Raw genomic sequence first — 19,062 nt, forward strand, 5'->3', positions numbered from 1 at the left:
GGGAGATGATGCTGAGGCCAGGGAGATGATGTTGAGGCCGGGGAGATGATGTTGAGGCCGGGGAGATGATACTGAGGCCACGGAGATGATGCTGGGGCCAGGGAGATGATGCTGAGGCCAGGGAGATGATGCTGAGGCCAGGGAGATGATGCTGAGGCCGGGGAGATGATGCTGAGGCCGAGGAGATGATGCTGAGGCCAGGGAGATGATGCTGAGGCCGGGGAGACGATATTTGGGCCAGGGCTGGCCACGTCTGCTCGGATTCCTGTGATGGGCTGTGCACCACCCACACTTCCCACAGCAGGGAAGGAAGCGAGGCTGGGCTGGACACGGATGGAAAAACAAGCAGGGAGAGCTCCAAGCCCAGCGTTCCCGGGAGCTGTTCCCGTCAGGGCACGGCCGCAATGTCCCGCCACTGGAGGTGGCTCATCACAGAGCCGTGCCCCAGGGCGGGGACGGGACCTCTCCCAGGCTGTCCCCAGGGCACTCCCAGCTCTTTGGCAGCCCTGTCCTCATCTGGCTGACACCACGAGAGCGCCGAGCGGCGGCGCTGAGCCCCAGGCGGGTGCAGCAGGTTTCGGAGGCGATGGCCGGGCAGTGCCAAGCCGCCGGCGCCTGGTGCAGGAGCGCTGCAGTGCGGGGCTCCTTCCCGGCAATGGGATTCCCGGTGGGAGCCGCCCCATCCCACAGCCCGACACTGACACCTTGTGGAGCCGGGGGAGGCCCCAGAGCTCGGCCGGGAAGGGCTAAACCCTGCGAGATACCTGCGGGAAGCCGGAGAGGCGGCTCAGGGATCCCGTGATGGCCGCGTGTCCTTTTCCCCAGTGTGCGGCTGCGACCTGGCCCAGTCGGGTTTCTTCTTCAAGAACCAGGAGTACATCTGCACCCACGACTACCAGCAGCTCTACGGGACCCGCTGTGACAGCTGCGGGGACTTCATCACCGGCGAGGTCATCTCTGCCCTGGGCAGGACCTACCACCCCAAGTGCTTTGTGTGCAGCACCTGCAGGTGAGTGGAGCTGTCACCGAGGAGTGACACCCTGTGCAGGAGCCCTCGGCGGAGCTCCCCGCTGGCCCCAGCAGAGGAGGAGCTCCCTGTGTGGGGCAGAGCAGCAGCTGACCCCTCCCCACCTCTCGCTGGCCGCAGGAAGCCGTTCCCCATCGGAGACAAGGTCACCTTCAGCGGGAAGGACTGCGTCTGCCAAAACTGCTCCCAAGCCCTGCTCAGCACCAAGCCCATCAAGATCCACGGGCCCAGCCGTGAGTTGACTGCGGTCCTGGGATGGGGGACCAAGAGAGGCACCGTGTGGCCCTGCAGAGGGCGGCAGGACAGGTTTGGGGACCGCCGTGCAGCGCTGCAGAGCCACGGGTGTCACAGAGCTTCGGGAGGAGTGTCGGGGCAGTCGTGCGGCTCCACCCAGCTCACCGCTGGTTTCGGGAACTCCCCTGGCCTGTTTGTCACCTGGGCAGGTGTCACCGCCCTGGCAGGGCTGGCTGAGCTCCCGGGGAGGTTCTGGAGCTGGGTTTGCTCGGGGTCAGCTGCCCTGTGCCCGAGTGGCTGCCCTGGGAATGCTCCTGGGGTTTTCACAGCTTTCCTTGCTGGGTCTGCAAGCCCTGAAAGGTTTTCTCTGCTCATCCCCTCACACTGTGAGCCTCAGGGAACCCCTAAACGTCAGCTGGAGCGATGGACAAGCTCTTTTGGGTGGGTTTGGCCTGGCTTTTGACCCCTGGTTGGGAGGACCTTCCCCTCCTGCCAGGGCCAGAGCCAGGGCTGGGTGTCACCCATGGCCCTCGTCACCCATGGTCCTTGTCACCCAGTCACCACGGTGGCACTGCTGGTGGCAGGGTTGGTGCTGATGGAGCCCCTGGGAGCCCCCCAAAGCTGCCCTCGATGGAGGAGGAGTGGACTGAGCCAAAGACCAGGAATTCCCCCATCTTCCTCCCAGAGCTGCCAGAGCCGGGCTCTGCCTTCCTCTCCCTCCCCATCCCCTTCCCGGCGCTGCTCCAGCCCTGCAGCGGGGTTACCTGAGGACACCATGCCTTATTCATGGCAGCTGCCGGCACACGGAGCCTGGCCCACCCTCTCGTGTCCCTCACGGACCCGGTGGCCCTGGCAGTGCCACCAGCAGGGTGACAAGGGGAGCCGTGCAGGCCGTGGGTACATTCCGTAGGAAAAGCATCCCTAGGAAGGAGAATTCCAAACCTCTCCCTGCAGCCCCAGCCCGGCAAACAACCCCCAGACCAAGCAGGGGCTGAATGAGGGAACAGAACCTGCTTTTTTCCCAGGAAAATCTTGTCCCCTTAGCCGAGCAGGCAGGGATTTGGCACGGAGCAGCCTGGGATGAGCTGCCTCTTCCCCCGCGGCAGGGAGGGGTTAAAGAACCCCCCCAGTCCAGGCAGAGCCCAGGGGGAGGAGAGGACAAGGAGAGGTCAAGGTCAGGGGTCCGAGGGCCATGTGCTTCCTGCTGGCAGCAGGGCTGGAGCCAGGGGAGGAAGGGAGGAAACAGCCCCGCGGGGCCGGACGTGGCCGGACAGCACAGCCCTTCCTCTGGCGGACACTTCCCACCCTTGGGCACCTGCCAGGGCCGCGTGCGCCTCCCACAGCCCGGCACAGGACCGGGAACCAGGCTGGAAAACAGCTTTGGGGTCATCAGGTCCAGCCTACGACCCAGCACCTCCTCACCAGCCAAAGCCACGTCCAGGCTCGTTTTGAACACATCCAGGGGGGTGACTCCAGCACCTCCCAGAGCCCAAGAACTCTTTCAGATCAGAATTTTTTTTTTCCTGGTGTCCAACTGGCCTGGCTCAGACCTGTCACCCCGAGGAGGAGCCAGCTCTGTGCTGTGGCTGGGTGCCAGCAGCACCTCAGAGGTCCCAAATTTCCTCCTGGTTCCTGTGCTGGGGACAGGCAGAGGTGACAGATTTCCAGAATGAAATGATCCTCTGAGGCTGCCTTGGGAGCAGGGGGGTTGTTAACAGCATCATCCCTGGAAAGTTCTCCTGGGAAGGGCTTTCCTATGAGGGGAGTGCCAGGTGACAGCTGTGGGTGTCCTGTGGGTGTCCCTGCTGTGCTGCCGTGTCCCACGTCCCCTCCTGTCCCCGCAGACTGCGCCGGCTGCAAGGAGGAGATCAAGCAGGGCCAGTCCCTGCTGGCCCTGGAGAAGCAGTGGCACGTCAGCTGCTTCAAGTGCCAAACGTGCGGCATCATCCTCACCGGCGAGTACATCAGCAAGTGAGTGCCACCGCCCTGCGACATCCCCGGGCTGTCCCCGCGGCTGTCCCCTCTCACCTCTCCTGTCCCTCTCCCAAGGGATGGCATCCCGTACTGCGAGTCCGACTACCACGCCCAGTTCGGCATCAAGTGCGAGACCTGCGACCGCTACATCAGCGGCCGCGTCCTGGAGGTGAGTCCCGGGGCTGCAGCCGGGGCGGTGACAACGGGGACATGCCCTGGGCAGGGCTGGGAAGGTGCCACCCTCCATCGCTGGGAGCCGTGCCTCGTCCTGCAGCAGCTCTGTCACAGCCTGACCACCTTCCCTGGAGGGTGGGAGACGGGAAAACAACACCGGAGCTTGGATACTGGAGCTGGGGAAACACCCCGAGTCGCAGGGGTGCTGGGGACACGTCCGGAGGTGTGGGAACATGTGTGTGCCATGCCCGCTCTGGGTGTCACCCTGAGCGCATCCCTGTGCCGCCAGCCTGCCTGTTGCCTTGGGAACGCATCCCGCAGCTCTGCCCGCGGCTCTGGAGCCTGCGAGAGGGGCTGCGGCATCCCTCCCGTGGGCACTGACCCCCGTGGAAGCCCCACGGGCAGCGCAGGAACCCGAGCAGGGGTCCGCTGCACTGGGGGACGCTTGGCTGGGCAGCAGGAGGGGCTGTGGCAGAGCCAGGGAGGGGTGCAGAGATTCCTCAGGGATTCCCCAGGGATTCCTCAGGGATTCCCCAGGGATTCCCCAGGGATCCCACCAGGGGTGCAGGTGGCTTTAGGACGTGTTTTGGACAGTGGTGGGGCTGCACAGCTGGTGAGGGGAGTGAGGGGTGGTTTTGGGGAAGGACAGAGAGGTCCCTCAGGGCTGGTCCTCCCCAGCTCCTGGAAGTGATGTGTCCTCTCATGTTCTGCTCTGTCCCAGGCAAGGAAAACCAAAAGGCAGAAAATCCAGTCTGAGGGTAATTTAAAGGCTCAGGAGGCACAGAGAAAGAAGCCTGGTGTGATTTTTCGGCCCTGTGGTGGCACAGAGAGGCAGCAATGCTGGAATTGTGCTCTGTCACTCCTCCGACCTCCCTTTCCTCACGGCTGAGCAGGAGGGAAGGGCTCCCACACCTCTGCCAGCCCCAGGCTGCAGGGACAGGGAGCTGCACCCCAAAATCAGAGGCACCAGAGCTCGGCAGGAGCTGTGGGCTGGGCTGGCAGTGGCTCTGTGAGTCTCCAGCTGCCCCAGGACATCTCCAGCCTGTTTCACTCACAGCTCCCCAAGAAGAGCTCTCCCTCCCTGTTCCTGCTGGCCTGGGAGCTCCAGCCTGCCCAAGGAACCTTCTCCTGAAGCTGGAACAAATTTCCAGGAGTCTTCCCAGCGCCTGTGGCCGGGCTGTGTGTGCCAGGGAAGGGTTTTGCTGACTCCAGTGCCAGCCCTGCTGGGAACCTGAGCTCAGCGCTGCCGCGGCTGCCCCGGGCTGATTGCCCCGCACTGGGTCAGCAAATCTGGACACAGCAGAGCATCAAATCCCGGCTGCTGCTCCTCTCTGGGCAGTGCCAGCCCCACAGAGGGCCCCGTGCCGGGATGGAGCCTCCTCAGGCACCCCCGGGTGTGGGCAGCGTGGGGGGACCTGCCTTGGGAGCCGGGGAGCAGCCAGAGGGGATTCCTGCCGTAAAATCGTGGAATGGGTTGGGTTGGAAGAGACCTTAAAGATCATTGCATTCCAGCCCACCTTCCACATCGATCTGGAGAAGATGGTATATAGAATATACCAGCCATATAAAATATACCATCCATATAGAATATACCATCTATAGGATATAGCATCCAGAATATACCACCTATAGAATATACCATCTATATAGAATATACCATCTATAGAATATACCATCTATAGAATATACCATCCATACAGAATATATCATTTATAGAATATAGAATTAGTATATACCATCTATATAAAATATACCATCCATATAGAATATGCCATCTATAGAGTATAGAATACAGAATACAGAATATACCATCTATAGGATATACCATCTATATAGAATATATCATCTATAAAATGTAGAATATACCATCTATAGAATATAGAATTAGAATAAATTATAGAATAAAATTCTATTATAAAATATAGAATGTACCATCTATAGAATATACCATCTATATAGAATATATCATCTATAGAATATACCATCTATACAGAATATACCACCTATAGAATATAGAATTAGACTATACCATCTATAGAATATACCATCCATATAGAATATATCATCTCTAGAATATAGAATTAGAATATACCATCTAGAACATACACCTATATTCAGGTACAAACATCACTGAGGCAGACACATGCAATAAAACACTCACAAGCATTTTGGCTGGATTCACACCAACTGTCTTTTAGGCATTTAACTGAGGTACAGAAATCAGACATCTGGTCTTGTTCCACACTCAGCAGAGATGATGATAAGACAATTTAAGCTACGAGAAATAGGCAGTAAAATCAGAGAACAGAGGAGAAATTAAATATTCAGGGTGTAGGCCAAGGCTTTGTGTTCTCATGGTGATCAGTGCCTTTAAACACCGGAGAGCATCCCAAGGATTCCCAGGGTCGGTGTGAATGCCAGCCTTCAGCAGGAAATGATGACAATGATGACATCACAGCTTTCTGTCCCTGTCTGATGGCGCTTTGTCATCCATCCAGCGCCATCCAGCCTTGGACACAGCTCCAGGGATGGAAGCCTGACTCCTCACCCTTCCCTGGGCTCTGCCTGCTCCCAGCCTTGAACCATCCGTGAATCCAGGGGCTTTAATTGTCCTCTCTGTCAGAGCAGGAAATGAAAAGGGTGCTTTTCAATAATTTTAGGCATTAAGGAGCCGCCAGGTGCTCTCCTGGCAGCCTCCAGGCGTTCCCTAGTGCCCCAAGCTGCCAGCCAGGCTTGGATGATTAACGAGTCTTTAAGGGACCCAAGTGATAACGAGCAGGTCCCTTCCCTCTCGCAGCTCCACCAGCCTTGTTCAAGCTGGAATAGCAAGCAGAAGGAAAGGAGCAAGGTTTGGAGGAGTTCTGGGCGCTGAGATATTGGGTGGCTTTTGGAGAAGGCGTGTGATGGAATGAAAGTCGGGAATGGGCTGGGGCATTCCTGGGGGAATGCTTTGGGCTGGCCCAGGGCTGGCCCCTCCCTGCACTGGAAGGAAAGGAAGAGGGCTCCAAACTCTCCAAACTCATCCTCCTGCCAGTCCTAAAACCTTTTACAAACTGGAGGGAGTGACTGCCACCTGCACCCCGAGGACACCGAAATCCAGGTTGATTTTAGTGGGCAGGTTCTCAGTTATCCTCACAGCCACTTTCCCTGTTGATCCTCCTGTTTCCAGCCCCCTCTGCCATAACCTTCTTCTTTATAAGCAGAAACCTCATCTTCCCTCTGCCACCTCCAATTATTCTCCCCCTTCTCATGGTTTATTACGGGAGCAAAAAGTTCTTTTGGGGTTGAGCTGTAGCAGCCCAGATTCCTCCTGCCCTGAGCTGGCTCCCAGCTCGCAGCCCATAACTGAAATGCTGACAGACACTTGGAGAGGAGCAAGCTCCCCATTTCAGCTGTTAACCCTGTCTGAAGAGCCAGAGGAGCAGCTCTGCTTCCCCTCAGCTGGAGAAGAGCACTGAAATTGGAGCAGAGAAGGAGGAAAGTTCCTTTAGGGAGAGGGACTGGCAGTGACAGACAGGGAGGTCTGTGGGGTCCTCCCCTGCAGTGACAGCTGAGGCCGAATTCGCTGTTTCTCTTCAAATCTGTGAAGAAAGAGCTGGTGCAGAGGCCAGCTGCAGAGGGTCTTGGCCATCCCCAGAGTGTCACCTTTGTGGGGACAGCGTCCCTGGAGGTTTGGGACCTCTGCTTGGTGTTGAACATTCCAAGGAGAGCAGGAGGTTCCTGCTCTGACTGGTGGCCCAGCCAGGGATGGAGAGGTTTTCTCCACAGGATGGGGAGGTCTCCAAGGAGACCCGGTCACTGTCTGCAGCAGCGAGGGCTGGCACAGGGTGACACAGGGACAGGGACAGGCCCCCGTGTCCTGCCTGGCTCAGGGGCCGCTCTGTGCTCGCCCCCGCAGGCAGGAGGGAAGCACTACCACCCCACCTGTGCCAGATGTGTGCGCTGCCACCAGATGTTCACAGAGGGAGAGGAGATGTACCTGACAGGTAGGGCTGTGACTGGCACGGGTGGGCTTTGGGTTCTTTTGCTTTTGGGAAGGGTCTGTGTGCAGCAGTGCCCGAGATCCCCCTCTGCCCTGCTCTGTGTGCACAGATCATCACCCTCCACGGAACCTTCCCTGCCCCTGAGCTGGGAACTTTCTGTCCCATCTGGGCAAACCCAATCCCTGCTCCCTCCAGCCCAAAGGATGGAGGTGTTGGGATGCCCCAAGCTCAGTGGCAGCCCGGGTTAACCAGCAGGGACTGCTTGGGCCACCCCAAATCCACCCGAGTTCGCTGTCCCAGCTGAGGTTTGGCCCCTGCCCTCAGTGCCCTGGAGCTGTTCCATTCCTTGTCACACACAGTCCCCACTGCCCTGCACGCTCCCGTGGCGCTGCTGGAGGTGGCAGGGACATGGCAGGGGGACCGGGCTGACCCCTGGCAGGGGGGTGGCCGTGTGTGGGGCTCAAACACTGTCCCTTGGCTGCCTTGCAGGCTCTGAAGTGTGGCACCCCATCTGCAAGCAGGCGGCCAGAGCAGAGAAGAAGCTGAAGGTAGGCAGCGGGGTGAGGGTCACCTCGAGAGGTGGCAGGTCCCAGGTTCCATTGTCCCCGAGTCCCTGCTGGAACTGAGCTCTTTTGGCAGTGCCCAAACCTGGAGCGGCTCCCTGAGGCTGCCCACGGGATGATGGGTTGGCTGAGGCTGTGAAAGTGAAATTCAGCCCCCAAACCAACGATTTCCCTGCTCAGGGGTCCCTCGGCGCCAGGCTCTCACCTGCCCTCCCCCTTTGTGCCTCCACAGCACAGAAGGACGTCGGAAACCTCCATCTCCCCCCCTGGCTCCAGCATTGGCTCCCCAAACCGTGTCATCTGCGTAAGTGCAGCCCTGCCCCTCACTCAGGGCCCCGGGATGGGAGCAGCAGCTTCCAATGGGACAAGCCCAGAATTTGGGGACAGCACGGACACGTCCCCTCGTCCAGGCAGCCGCCAGGGCTGTGGCACAGCTCAGGAGCCCCCAGAGGGGCACAGTCCTGCCCTCCCAGCCCCTCTGCCCTCCCAGTGCTGCCTCTCAGGCCTCTCCTCTCGCCTGTCCCTGCTGCGGGGGTGACAGTGGGCTCTGTGTGCCCCGTGCTGTGCGCTCCAGCCTCCCTTCCCTTCTCTCCTCCTCTTCCTCTCCGTCTCTCTGTCTCTGCCTCTCCCTCTCCCTAGGCTAAAGTGGATAATGAGATCCTTAATTACAAAGACCTGGCAGCTCTTCCCAAGATTAAAGCCATCTATGAAGTGCAGCGTCCTGACCTCATTTCCTACGAGCCCTATCACAGATACACGTCGGATGAGACGCTGGAGAGATATAGCTATGGGGAGGTACTGAGTGTCCCCAACTCGTGCAGGGATGGCCCCAGCCTGGGGGAGACCCGTGGGGGGGTTTGTTCGTGCCACTGGGAATAGTGCAGGGAGGCAGGAGCGGGGCAGGACCGCTCCCAGAGCCTTGGGGAGGGTCTGTGAGTCAGGAACATCCCCGTCACCTCAGGACGTGTGCAGGGACAGAGAGCTCTGTGTGAGAGGAGGGATGGGCAGGGAATTCACCCCTCACAGCCCTGAGCCTGGCCCCAGGCGGGCAATCCTGCAGCCCAGGCAGCACAGCACCTCTGGAGCACCTCTGGAGCACCTCTGGAGCAGGGCTGCCCTGTTGGGGGCTGGCTGAGGGGATGCTCAGGCCCAGGACTGTCCTGCCTGCCCCGCTGGGGCTGCTGCCTGACTTCAGGGAGCCCATGGAGGAAGAAGAGGGTCTGAGCAGCTCACACAGCTGGAGTGGGGCTGGAAGAGGATTTGGCAGCAGCAGCATCTCTTTCATGCCCGTCCCAAGGTTTTGTCACGAGCCTGGTGTCCTGCAGGCAGCGTGGCCGTGGCCCTCTGTGCTTCCCCCTCTCCACAGAGGTCTCTGAGAGGTGGCAGCTGCTGGTTTCTCCTGCCAGTTCCTCTCCTGGCCGGGGGCTCCGTGCTCAGTGTCCTGCCCCAGTTCAGCTCCACGTGTCCCCGTCACTGCCTGGGGAAAGGGAGCTGCTGTGGGGCCCCTCTCTGTCACTGCTCCTCTTAACCATGTGCTGTCTCTGTCTCTGTCTCTCTCTCTTTTTTTCCTCCTCACTTTGTCTCCTGCTGCCTCCAGTCCCTGGGGACCCTCTCCCCATACTCACAGGTAATGGGCACTGGGGGTCTGTCACCTGCTGCTGCCACACCGTGTCCCTGTGCCCGGGGGCTCTGCTGCTCCTCCCCCTGGGCTGTTGGCTGTCCCAGGGTGTGGGGAGATGGGGGGACGGGACTGTGGTGTCCTTCAGGCCCCGACGGGAGCAGGGTCAAAGCCCTCCCTGGCAGAGTGGCCCCAGGGTGCAGCTTCTGCCCCGTGCAGGGAGACACCAAAACTGTCATCAAGTTTAGGGGAAGGGGACAATCTCCAGGCACAAAACCTCTGCCTGGACACCGTCACCTGCTCCCAACCCCTTTGCTGCCTGTGCCTTGGCAGGGGGAGGCAGGGCAGGCTGGGGACACCTCCAGCCTCAGAGGACACAGCCCCTGCCCAGTGTCACACAGCCAGCACCTCCCGGGCTGCCCCAGGCAGGGGACACCTCCTGCCGGCTCTAACCCCGCACCTTCCCCGCCCCCAGGACATCTACGAGAGCTTTGACACGCGGCAGAGACGAGCCTCCAGCCCCGGCTACATCGACTCCCCCACCTACAGCCGCCAGGGCATGTCCCCCACCATCCCCCGGTCCCCCCACCATTTCTACCGCTCAGGTGAGCATTGGGCTGCACGGCCAGGCCGAGCTGAGCTCACAGCGCCGAGTGCAGACAGGATCACCATAAAAATTGGGATTTCCGCGGTTTCTCACCCGGCAAGCAGCAGGAGGCTTGGGGTGGCCCACGGCGGGGGCAGTGCCCAGCTCTGCGCATCCTCTGCTTCTCCAAACTCTTGCCAGCAGCGAGGAGAGGCCGGAGGGAATTTTGGGCTCAGGCAGGAGCTGATGCTGGAGGACGGGGTGGGAGGCAGGTGACCTCCAGCTCTGCTGAAGACCCCTCAGCTGCAGCGGTGGCTCTGGGAGGGCTGTGCAGGAGAGTGCTTGTGCCCGGGGAGCTCTTTGCACACCGCATGCACGCACAGCCCGGAGCATGGCCGGGCAGAGCAGCGTGTGCCTGCCCCGTGTCTCCGTCCTCCGGAGCTCGGGGGAAGGACAGGGACACTCTGAGCTCACGGCCAAGGGCTCATCACTGTCTGCAGCACGCTCGGCTTTCCCATACCCCGGGCCGGGGTTTCTCCGCATCCCGTCCTCCTCCTCCTCCTCCTCGTCCGGAGATGCGGGAAATGCCGCCCCGCTCCATCACTGCCGCGGAGCGCAGCCCCCGTCACCCCCCGCCTCCCACGGGCCGGCCCTCGCTGCTCTAACACCGCTGCGTTTAACAGCCGTTCTCTCTCTCTTCTGCCTCTTGTTCTCTTCTCTCGGTCACTCACTCGGCTGCTTGTGCTCGGCCCCCGCGTAGGCACCGAGAGCGGGCGCAGCTCCCCCTACTATAGCCAGTTAGATGTGAGGTCCTCCACTCCAACCTCATACCAAGCGCCCAAGCATTTCCACATCCCAGGTAGGCTCCGGGGCGTCCCCGCTGCCGGGGGCAGAGCGCCGTGTCCGTGGCATGCCCGCATGTGCCGTCCCCGCTGTGTCGCATGCCTTAGCTCCGCCGCCTGCCTAGAGCCAGCTGGCAGCAGGATCGAGCCCTGGGGTAGAGGCCATCCATAAACGGGACCTACGGCTTGAACCTTTCCTCCTTTCTCCCCATCCCCGTCACCACCCGGAGGTGCCAGAGGCGCCCCGGAGTTTGCTTGATCCTCGCGACATCCCTCTTCTTCCTCTTCCCTGCCCTTCCTCCACTCCCCACACCGAGATGAGTCCCCTGGTGAGCGCCTGTCCCCTTCCCCCCGAGGGTCACCAGCCGGAGCCTGTGTGCCAGAGGCCTTGCACACCCACCCGCTACAGATGACTATTTTATACTCCCCCTAGGGCCCGCCGCTCCCTTCCCCCAGACTCTCCTGGGCTTGGCAGCTGCCTGCTCCCCTTCTGCAGGGATTGCAGGGGGTCACCAGGTAAGGGGCACCCCGCTCCCGCAGAGCCCACGGGGGACGGCCGGAGCGGGCAGGAAAGGGCACAGTGGGTTGGGAAGCAGGCAGAGCTGCCCATCACCCCTGAGCGGGGGCAGAACCCTGCTGGCATCTCCCCGTGCCCCCAAAAACCAGCAGGAACCAAAATCGTGGCATCCTCGCTGATGCCCTGAGGACACCCAGAGGCTCCCGCAGCTCCTCTGCCATCCCCGCCCTGCCCATCCCATCCCATCCCACCCCATCCCGTCCCTGCCCTCCCGCTGCCGCTCGGTGGTTTATGGATGGTCCCCTGCCCGCTCCAGCGCCAGGCTCCAGCTCGCTTTCCCCTCCCGACTCGCTCTGTTCTCTCTGTGCTGCGGAAAGAGGCTTTGGTGGCTGATGGTGGCTGATGGTGGCTGATGTTGGCTCGGCCCAGGTAGCCCGCAGGCGGTTCCTGGCACGGCCCGGAGCTGGCACGGGTGCCTGGCCGCCGGCTGGCAGGGCCGGGCCCGGTGCATGCTGTCGCTGGGCGCTCACTGCATGTCCCGGGGACAGCCCGGACCGTGTCCCCGTGCCCGCAGGTGACACTCGGGGAGCCCCGAGGTCGTTGTGTGATGGAGATGTGGCCTGGGGGTGGTGGCTGCTGCAGGAGCCGTGTCCTGTGCGCCCTCAGCACGCCCACACTGAGCTCCCTTTCCCTCTTCTGTCTCCCCTTTCTCTTCTCCCACCAGCTGCTGGCGAGAGCAACATCTACAGGAAGCCGCCTATCTACAAGCGCCACGGTACGGTCTGGCTGCTGTGTCCTGTCCCCGTGTCACCCCGGGGAGGGGACTGGGTGGGAGATGGGGCTGGCATCAAGGTTTGGGAGCTGGGCTTTGGTGGGATGCTCCTGCTCCCGGTCTGGGCAGCAGAGTGGCTTCAGAGAGGGACAGGAGTGACTTTAGACCACGTCCCTGTGGTGAGGGATGGAGCAAAGGCTGGCGGTGACACCAGGGACAGCCGTGGGAGGGGGAGCAGGGCCTTGGTGGGGTGGCAGAGGGGATAAGGGACTCAGAACAGCCTCAGAAAAGGGGATGAAAAAAGCAATTTGCAGTTTCACATGCAGCCCTGGAAAAAAATCCCAGCCCGTGCTGGGTGCCTGCTCCGGGGCGGAACATGAAACAGAGGAATATCAGCACGGGAGGAAGCCAGGCTTGGGGAGGGTGTCTGCTGGCTCCCACTGCTCGGTGGCTCCGTGTTTGGTGGCTCAGTGTTTGGTGGCTCTCAGTGTTTGGTGGCTCTCAGCAGGGCTGGCTTGCACTGTCCCCTCCTGTTTCTGCTCCCGGAGGGACAGCAGCTCTCCCCGAGCAGTAACTGTGTCTCCTCTCTCTCCCGGGCTCTCCCCTCCCTCCTGCCCCATTCCCACCGCCCGCTGCTGGCTGCTCCTGCTGCTGTAAGTACCTGCTGGGTCCCCTGTTCCTGCCGGAGGTGCTGGGATGGCTCTGCCACCTCCTCCTGTCCCCGGTGCTCCTTCCCCTGTGCCTCTCCCGGTGCAGCACAACTCCCCCCTGGGCTCTGTCCCCAGCCTGAGCACTCTGTGTGTCCCTGCCGTGAGGACCCTGCCCTGCCAGAGCCCCCCTGCTCCCCTCCTGCTGCCACCTTGTCCTGGCAGAACCCCGAGAGCCCCGTCCCTGCTGGGTCTGCGCCTTCCTCTGTCCCCTGTCTCAGCTCCTGGGGACAGGACAGCACGGGGAGCTGGGTGCCACTGGTGAGACTGGGGTGAGCAGGGCGCAGGAGGCAGCACTTGTGGGCTCTCAGCCATTTGGGTCCCTTCCCAGCCACCTCAGTGACATCCCCTGCTTGTCACTGTCCCCTGCCTCAGCACCCTTGAGGAGCAGCTGGAAAATGGATTATTCCCAGCTCTGCTCCGCGCTGTCCCAAGACACAAACCCCTGGCAGTCCCTGGGGGAGGGAAGAGGATTCGCCTTCCTTCGGGGTGCATCTCTGCAGATCCTCACCTTGGCTCCTTTTGCAGACAACACTTCTGCAGCCACGAAAAGCAAAACCAGCGAGGACATCGCTCAGTCCTCCAAGTACAGCCCCGCCTACTCCCCAGACCCCTACTACCACTCCGAGTCGGAATACTGGTCCTTCCAAGGCTCACCCAAAGGTAACACATCCCCTTTTGGGGGCTGGCAGAAAGGGAAACACATTCCGCCAAACAAATTTTCTGGGAGGAAACGCCGTTTTGAGTCGGGTCTGGGCACACAAAAGTGGGGCTGGGCTGAGATACCTGCCAAGGTGACCCCAAACCCAAGGAAGTGTCTGAGAATCGACTGTCCTCATGCAGTTGGGGACTGTCTCCTCCCTGCCTGTCCCCGCTTTTGTCCCCATCTGAGCCCTCACGTGTCCCTTTGCAGCTCCCCGGGCCCGGAGGTTCTCGTCAGGTGGAGAGGAGGATGGCTACGACCGGGGCATGCACAAGGTGAGTGTCGGCCCTGCTGGGCGCAGAGCCAGCACCAAACTGTCCCCAGCTGGCTCTGGGGAGAAGGCTCAGCCCCCAGAGAAGGTGCCACCACCATGCCCTGCCGTCCTGGGCCATCTGTCCCCTCGTGGGCTCTGAAGGAGGGGCTGCTCTTGCCGGGGCACCCCCAGCCCCTCATCGTCAGGAGATGCCAAACCTGTGCCAGGGCAGCACCAGAGAGGGCTGGGCAGGGAAAGGAGGAGTGCGACGTGGCTTTTCCCCCCCTGCCAGATCCAGAGCGGCATCGGGAGGCTGATCCTGAGGGAGGAGATGAAGGCTCGCTCCAACTCGTACACAGACCCCTGGACGCCCCCTCGCAGCTCGGCCAGCAGCAGAGAGGCCCTGCACACAGCGGGCTACGAGGGCTCCCTCAACGGCTGTAAGGCTGTCCTGTCCCTCTGTCCCACCCCGGCCAGCCCCTGCCCCCGGGGAGGAGTCTGGGGGGTGGGAAAGGAGGAAAGGGCTGAGGAGAGGGGCTGGGAGTGGAGCTGGGCTCCATCCATCCATTCCCTGTGCCCCAGCTCCATGGGGACAGTCCATCCATCCATCATCCCTCCCTCCATCCATCCCTCCATCCATCCATCCGTTTATCCATTCCCTGTGCCCAGTTCCATGGGGACAGTCCCTCCATCCATTCCCTGTGCCCCAGTGCCATGGGGATAGTCCATCCACCCCTCCATCCATCCATCCGTTTATCCATTCCCTGTGCCCCAGCTCCATGGGGACAGTCCATCCATCCCTCCATCCATCCATCCATCCATCATCCCTCCATCCCTCCATCCATCCATCCGTTTATCCATTCCCTGTGCCCCAGTTCCATGGGGACAGTCCATCCATCCATCCATCCATCCATCCATCCATCCATCCATCCATCCATCCATCCATCCATCCATTTATCCATTTATCCATTCCCTGTGCCCCAGTTCCATGGGGACAGTCCCTCCATCCATTCCCTGTGCCCCAGCTCCATGGGGACAGTCCCTCCATCCATTCCCTGTGCTCCAGTTCCATGGGGACAGTCCCTCCATCCATTCCCTGTGCCCAGTTCCATGGGGATAGTCCCTCCATCCATTCCCTGTGCCCAGTCCCATGGGGATAGTCCCTCCATCCATTCCCTGTGCCCCAGCTCCATGGGGACAGTCCCTCCATCCATTCCCTGTGGTGTCTGGGCATTGCCCACTGGTGTCTGGGCAGCCTGGAAGTGCCTCATGGAATGGCTGAAGGATCCCTTGGGAATCTGGCAGCACAGCCACGTTGGGGTTGCTGTGACCTGCTTTGGGCTGGCACCTCTGGGACCTCCTGGCACCCCAGGGCTGCCTCGCCTGCACTGCTCCTCCCCAGAGCCCCCAGGGCACCCAGCCCTGCCCTTGGGGCCGCAGGAGGACTGGGGGACACCTCAGAGTCCGGCAGCACGGATGGCCCTGCACATTCCATGCTGTCCCTCCTCAGTGCCCTTGGGGACACTCAGGGAGACACTCAGGGAGACATTTGGGGACACTCAGCCCTTCGGGGAGCCCCAGGGAAGGTCTGTGGGGCTGGGAATGGGCAGTTCTGCGTGGCCTGGGGTGCTCGGCCCTCCCTGACAGCCGGCTCTGCTCTCCTTGCAGCTCCCCGGACCCATTACCTGGCTGACAGCGGTGAGTGCCCGAGCTGAGCCCGGGGACACAGAGCCCGAGCCCGGGGACACAGAGCCCGAGCCCGGGGACACAGAGCCCGAGCCCGGGGACACAGAGCCCGAGCCTGGGGACACAGAGCCCGAGCCCGGGGACACAGAGCCCGAGCCTGGGGACACAGAGCCCGAGCCCGGGGACACAGAGCCGAAGCCTGGGGACACAGAGCCCGAGCCCGGGGACACAGAGCCCGAGCCGGGACCGGGGAGGGGAGGGGGGAAGCAGAGAAGGAGCCCTTGGAAGGCTGGGTTAGGATGGAGCTGAAAGAGGGCAGAGAGGACGAGTCGGGGACACTGAGAGGAGCAGGGTGAGGTGGGAGGGCTGCAAGGAAAGGGATTTGGGGAGAGCAATATCAGCACGGGAGGAAGGCTGGAAATGAGCTGGAAGGAGACAGGGCTGGTGACCGGAGCTGGGGGCACAGTGCAGAGGGTGGCCTGGGCTGGGAGGTTCATTCCTGCTTTTTCTCTGATGCCCCTTGGTGGCTTCTTTGCAGATCCCCTCATTTCTAAGTCAGCCTCTCTTCCTGCCTACAGGAGGAACGGGCTGCACAGGGTGAGTGTCTCCTGCTGCTGCCAGGCATTCCCTGATCATTCAATAAGGCATTCCTTAATCTCCCAGGCATTCCCAGTTCCCCCAGACATTCCCTGTTCCCCCAGGCTTTCCTCATTCACCCAGGCATTCCCAGTTCTCTCAGGCATTCCCAGTTCTCTCAGACATTCCCAGTTCTCCCAGGCATTCCCAGTTCTCCCAGACATTCCCCGTTCTCCCAGGCTGCTCCAAGCCCCCAGTGCTCCCTTTCCATGACTGGGATGTCCCATTTCCCCCTCCTCTGCATTCCTGCTGTCCCTGCTGCCCTGTGCCCACCCCAAATGACGCTTATTGGGGTCCAAAGGGCCGTGCCCAGGCAGCGCCTGCCCCGAAACTCCCACAGGGCATTTTCCAGTGGGATGCTGCTGTTCCTTTCCAGCAGAAGAACTTTGCTTTATCCCCCTGGCTAGGGATTGCTCGGGATCAGGAGTTCTGCTCCTGCCTCCAGGGGCTTGTCACTTCACCTTGGGCTAGCTGGGGACCTCGGTGTCCCCGTGGGGGACGTGGGAGGTGGCACTGGGAGTGTCTGACCGCCTCCTGTGTCCATCCCTCCCGCAGCCTCCCAGCGCGGAGCTTTTCCACTACGACAGCACGAACGCCGTCAACTGGGGGATGCGAGGTGAGGGGGGCACGGGGAGCAGGATCCCGGGGGAGATGCTGGCGAGGGAGAATTGGGGGATCCAGGGGGTGTCCCCGCAGCCTCGGGGACAGGGTGGTGACACTCAGTGTGGCTCACGTTCTGCTTTTCTTCTCTCCCCACAGAGTACAAGGTAAGAGCCTTCTGCGAGCAGCGGCCACCAGGCAGAGGTGGGAGTGCCAGGGATGTGTCCCCGTGTCCCCAGGCTCTCCAGAGGGACGCTGGGCTCTCTGCCTTTGTTCCGCTCCGTGCTGGCTCTGCCAGCCCCATGCCAGGACTGTGGGGCTCAGAGCAGGGTCCTCCCCCTGCTGCCACCTCCCAAGTCCTCCCGCAGTTGTCCCCTGGGTGAGGACCAGCACAGAGGGGTGGTGCTGCTGCTTTCCTGCCCGTGCCTGGGTCGCTCCTGGTTTTGCAGAGTGAGCAGGTTATTCCAGAGCCACCAGGGACATTCAGGGTGGATCAGAGTCACCCTGAGAGCAATTCCCACCTCTCCTTGCCCCGTCCAAGCCTTGGGCTCAGCTGTGCCTCCCAAACCCGGTTAAATACAGCAGGAGGCCTTGCCCTCGTTCCCCAGTGTGCCCCAAGTGTGCCCCAAGTGTCCCTGTCCCCTGTGCAGATTTACCCCTACGAGCTGCTGCTGGTGAAGACCAGGGGGAGGAACCAGCTGCCCAAAGATGTGGACAGGACTCGGTTAGAGGTGAGAAAGAGCCTTTTTTTTCACTGGGGACGGTCAGGCCACAGGGGGGTGGCCCCGGCAGTGTGTGAGGCTCGTGGCCATGTGAGGAGCATCTCCAGAGGAGCACAGGAATGTCAGGGGAGTGTCACAGTGCTCCTGCTGTCCCCTGGCCGGGCAGAGCTGTCCCCTGTCGCTGTTGGATGTGGAAGAAAGTTGAAAGATTTCAAATATTTCAGAAGGCAAAGAGCACAGAAAAAAAGCTTTATTGTCTAATTCTTATTACCTTTTATAAGGTGTTCCCACACAGACTGACCATGGTTGGGGAATAGGGACGACACCTCTCTAATCCCATAGAGAAACAGCAAAACACCACCTGGGCAAAGATGGTTTTGAGATTGTTATTTTGAGAAGAAACTTCCTTGAGAAAATTTTTCTGGTGGAAAAAGTCAGCAGCTGCTAGCAGGCTGGAATCTCTCCAACCCAGAAATGTCAGGCCCACAGTGTCCCGTGCCTTTGGCTGGGGCAGGAGGGAGGCAGGTCCTCCTCCTCCCCCGAGGGAGCACCGCTGGGGTTTGTGTCACCATTGTGTCACCCCATTGTCCCAGCGGGTAGGGGCTGCTCTCAGACCCCCCTGGGAAGTGCCCAGCTCTGGCCCAGCCTCCCATTTGTCCCCAGAGGCACCTGTCCCAGGAGGAATTCTACCAGATCTTCGGGATGACCATGGCCGAGTTCGACCGCCTGGCGCTGTGGAAGAGGAACGAGCTGAAGAAGCAGGCCCGGCTGTTTTAAACACACTGCACTATAAATATATACATACCTATAAATATATACATAGAGAGATCTCTATATGGCAGCTCTGTATGATTCTCGGGGCTGTAACGGGCCACAGGGGCCCTCTCTGCACCCCTGAGAGTGAATTGGAGTCTTGCACATTGTTTGATGCTCTTTGTGTTTCCTTTCCTCTTCCAGCCTGGTTTTTTTGTGTGGATGAGTTCTCCCCAGACTCTGTCACTGCTGCCCCACAGGGACACGAGGGGAGGATTTTCCTGCTGCAGCCATGGTGCCCAGGGCTGGCACAGAGCAGGAGTTTGGGATGGGGGTTGGATGGGGCTGTCCCATCCCCTTCTGCTCCACTGGGGCTCTGGAGAAGGGGTGGAAAAGGCTCTGGGCACAAGGGCAGGAAAGTGGGATCTCACTCCAGGCTCCTCAAATCCCCCCCTGCCGTCACATATCAGGGCTGGGGGCACTGCAGGATGGGAAATGCAGAGCTCGGGGCAGGGGATGGAAGTGGTGGGGACCCCAGGGAGCCAAGGTGAGACCCTGAGCCCCAATCCCTCCTGGGCTGGTGGCTTTCCCTGCAAAGCCTGGCTTGCTCCAGAGTCAGTTTATCCTCCCAAGGTGCCAGAATTGCCACTTTCCATTCCCAAACCCAGCCCTTCTGAAGTGGAACAGCCAAAGCCACCTCCTGCCTTGTGCA

At 60.9% G+C, this 19,062-nt stretch overlaps 1 protein-coding gene across 1 annotated transcript in view; it reads left to right on the forward strand.

The window, feature by feature from the left end:
• Positions 1–18,413, forward strand: part of ABLIM3 (actin binding LIM protein family member 3) — a 49,919-nt gene extending 31,506 nt beyond the window's left edge. The window contains exons 3-23 of the mRNA XM_066329400.1: positions 826–1,009; positions 1,148–1,260; positions 3,106–3,232; positions 3,311–3,404; positions 7,308–7,395; positions 7,882–7,940; positions 8,188–8,259; positions 8,595–8,750; positions 9,553–9,582; positions 10,049–10,178; positions 10,920–11,018; positions 12,243–12,293; positions 13,526–13,660; positions 13,911–13,975; positions 14,246–14,393; positions 15,622–15,651; positions 16,178–16,236; positions 16,831–16,891; positions 17,035–17,042; positions 17,526–17,606; positions 18,261–18,413. Of these exons, the coding sequence (XP_066185497.1) occupies positions 826–1,009; positions 1,148–1,260; positions 3,106–3,232; positions 3,311–3,404; positions 7,308–7,395; positions 7,882–7,940; positions 8,188–8,259; positions 8,595–8,750; positions 9,553–9,582; positions 10,049–10,178; positions 10,920–11,018; positions 12,243–12,293; positions 13,526–13,660; positions 13,911–13,975; positions 14,246–14,393; positions 15,622–15,651; positions 16,178–16,236; positions 16,831–16,891; positions 17,035–17,042; positions 17,526–17,606; positions 18,261–18,374 (1,904 nt within the window). The 3' untranslated portion in view covers positions 18,375–18,413. The remainder of the gene's footprint in view (positions 1–825; positions 1,010–1,147; positions 1,261–3,105; positions 3,233–3,310; positions 3,405–7,307; positions 7,396–7,881; positions 7,941–8,187; positions 8,260–8,594; positions 8,751–9,552; positions 9,583–10,048; positions 10,179–10,919; positions 11,019–12,242; positions 12,294–13,525; positions 13,661–13,910; positions 13,976–14,245; positions 14,394–15,621; positions 15,652–16,177; positions 16,237–16,830; positions 16,892–17,034; positions 17,043–17,525; positions 17,607–18,260) is intronic.
• The last annotated feature ends 649 nt before the right edge of the window (positions 18,414–19,062 follow it).

Source organism: Sylvia atricapilla, chromosome 14 (genome assembly GCF_009819655.1).
Source record: "Sylvia atricapilla isolate bSylAtr1 chromosome 14, bSylAtr1.pri, whole genome shotgun sequence".
Lineage (NCBI taxonomy): Eukaryota > Metazoa > Chordata > Aves > Passeriformes > Sylviidae > Sylvia > Sylvia atricapilla.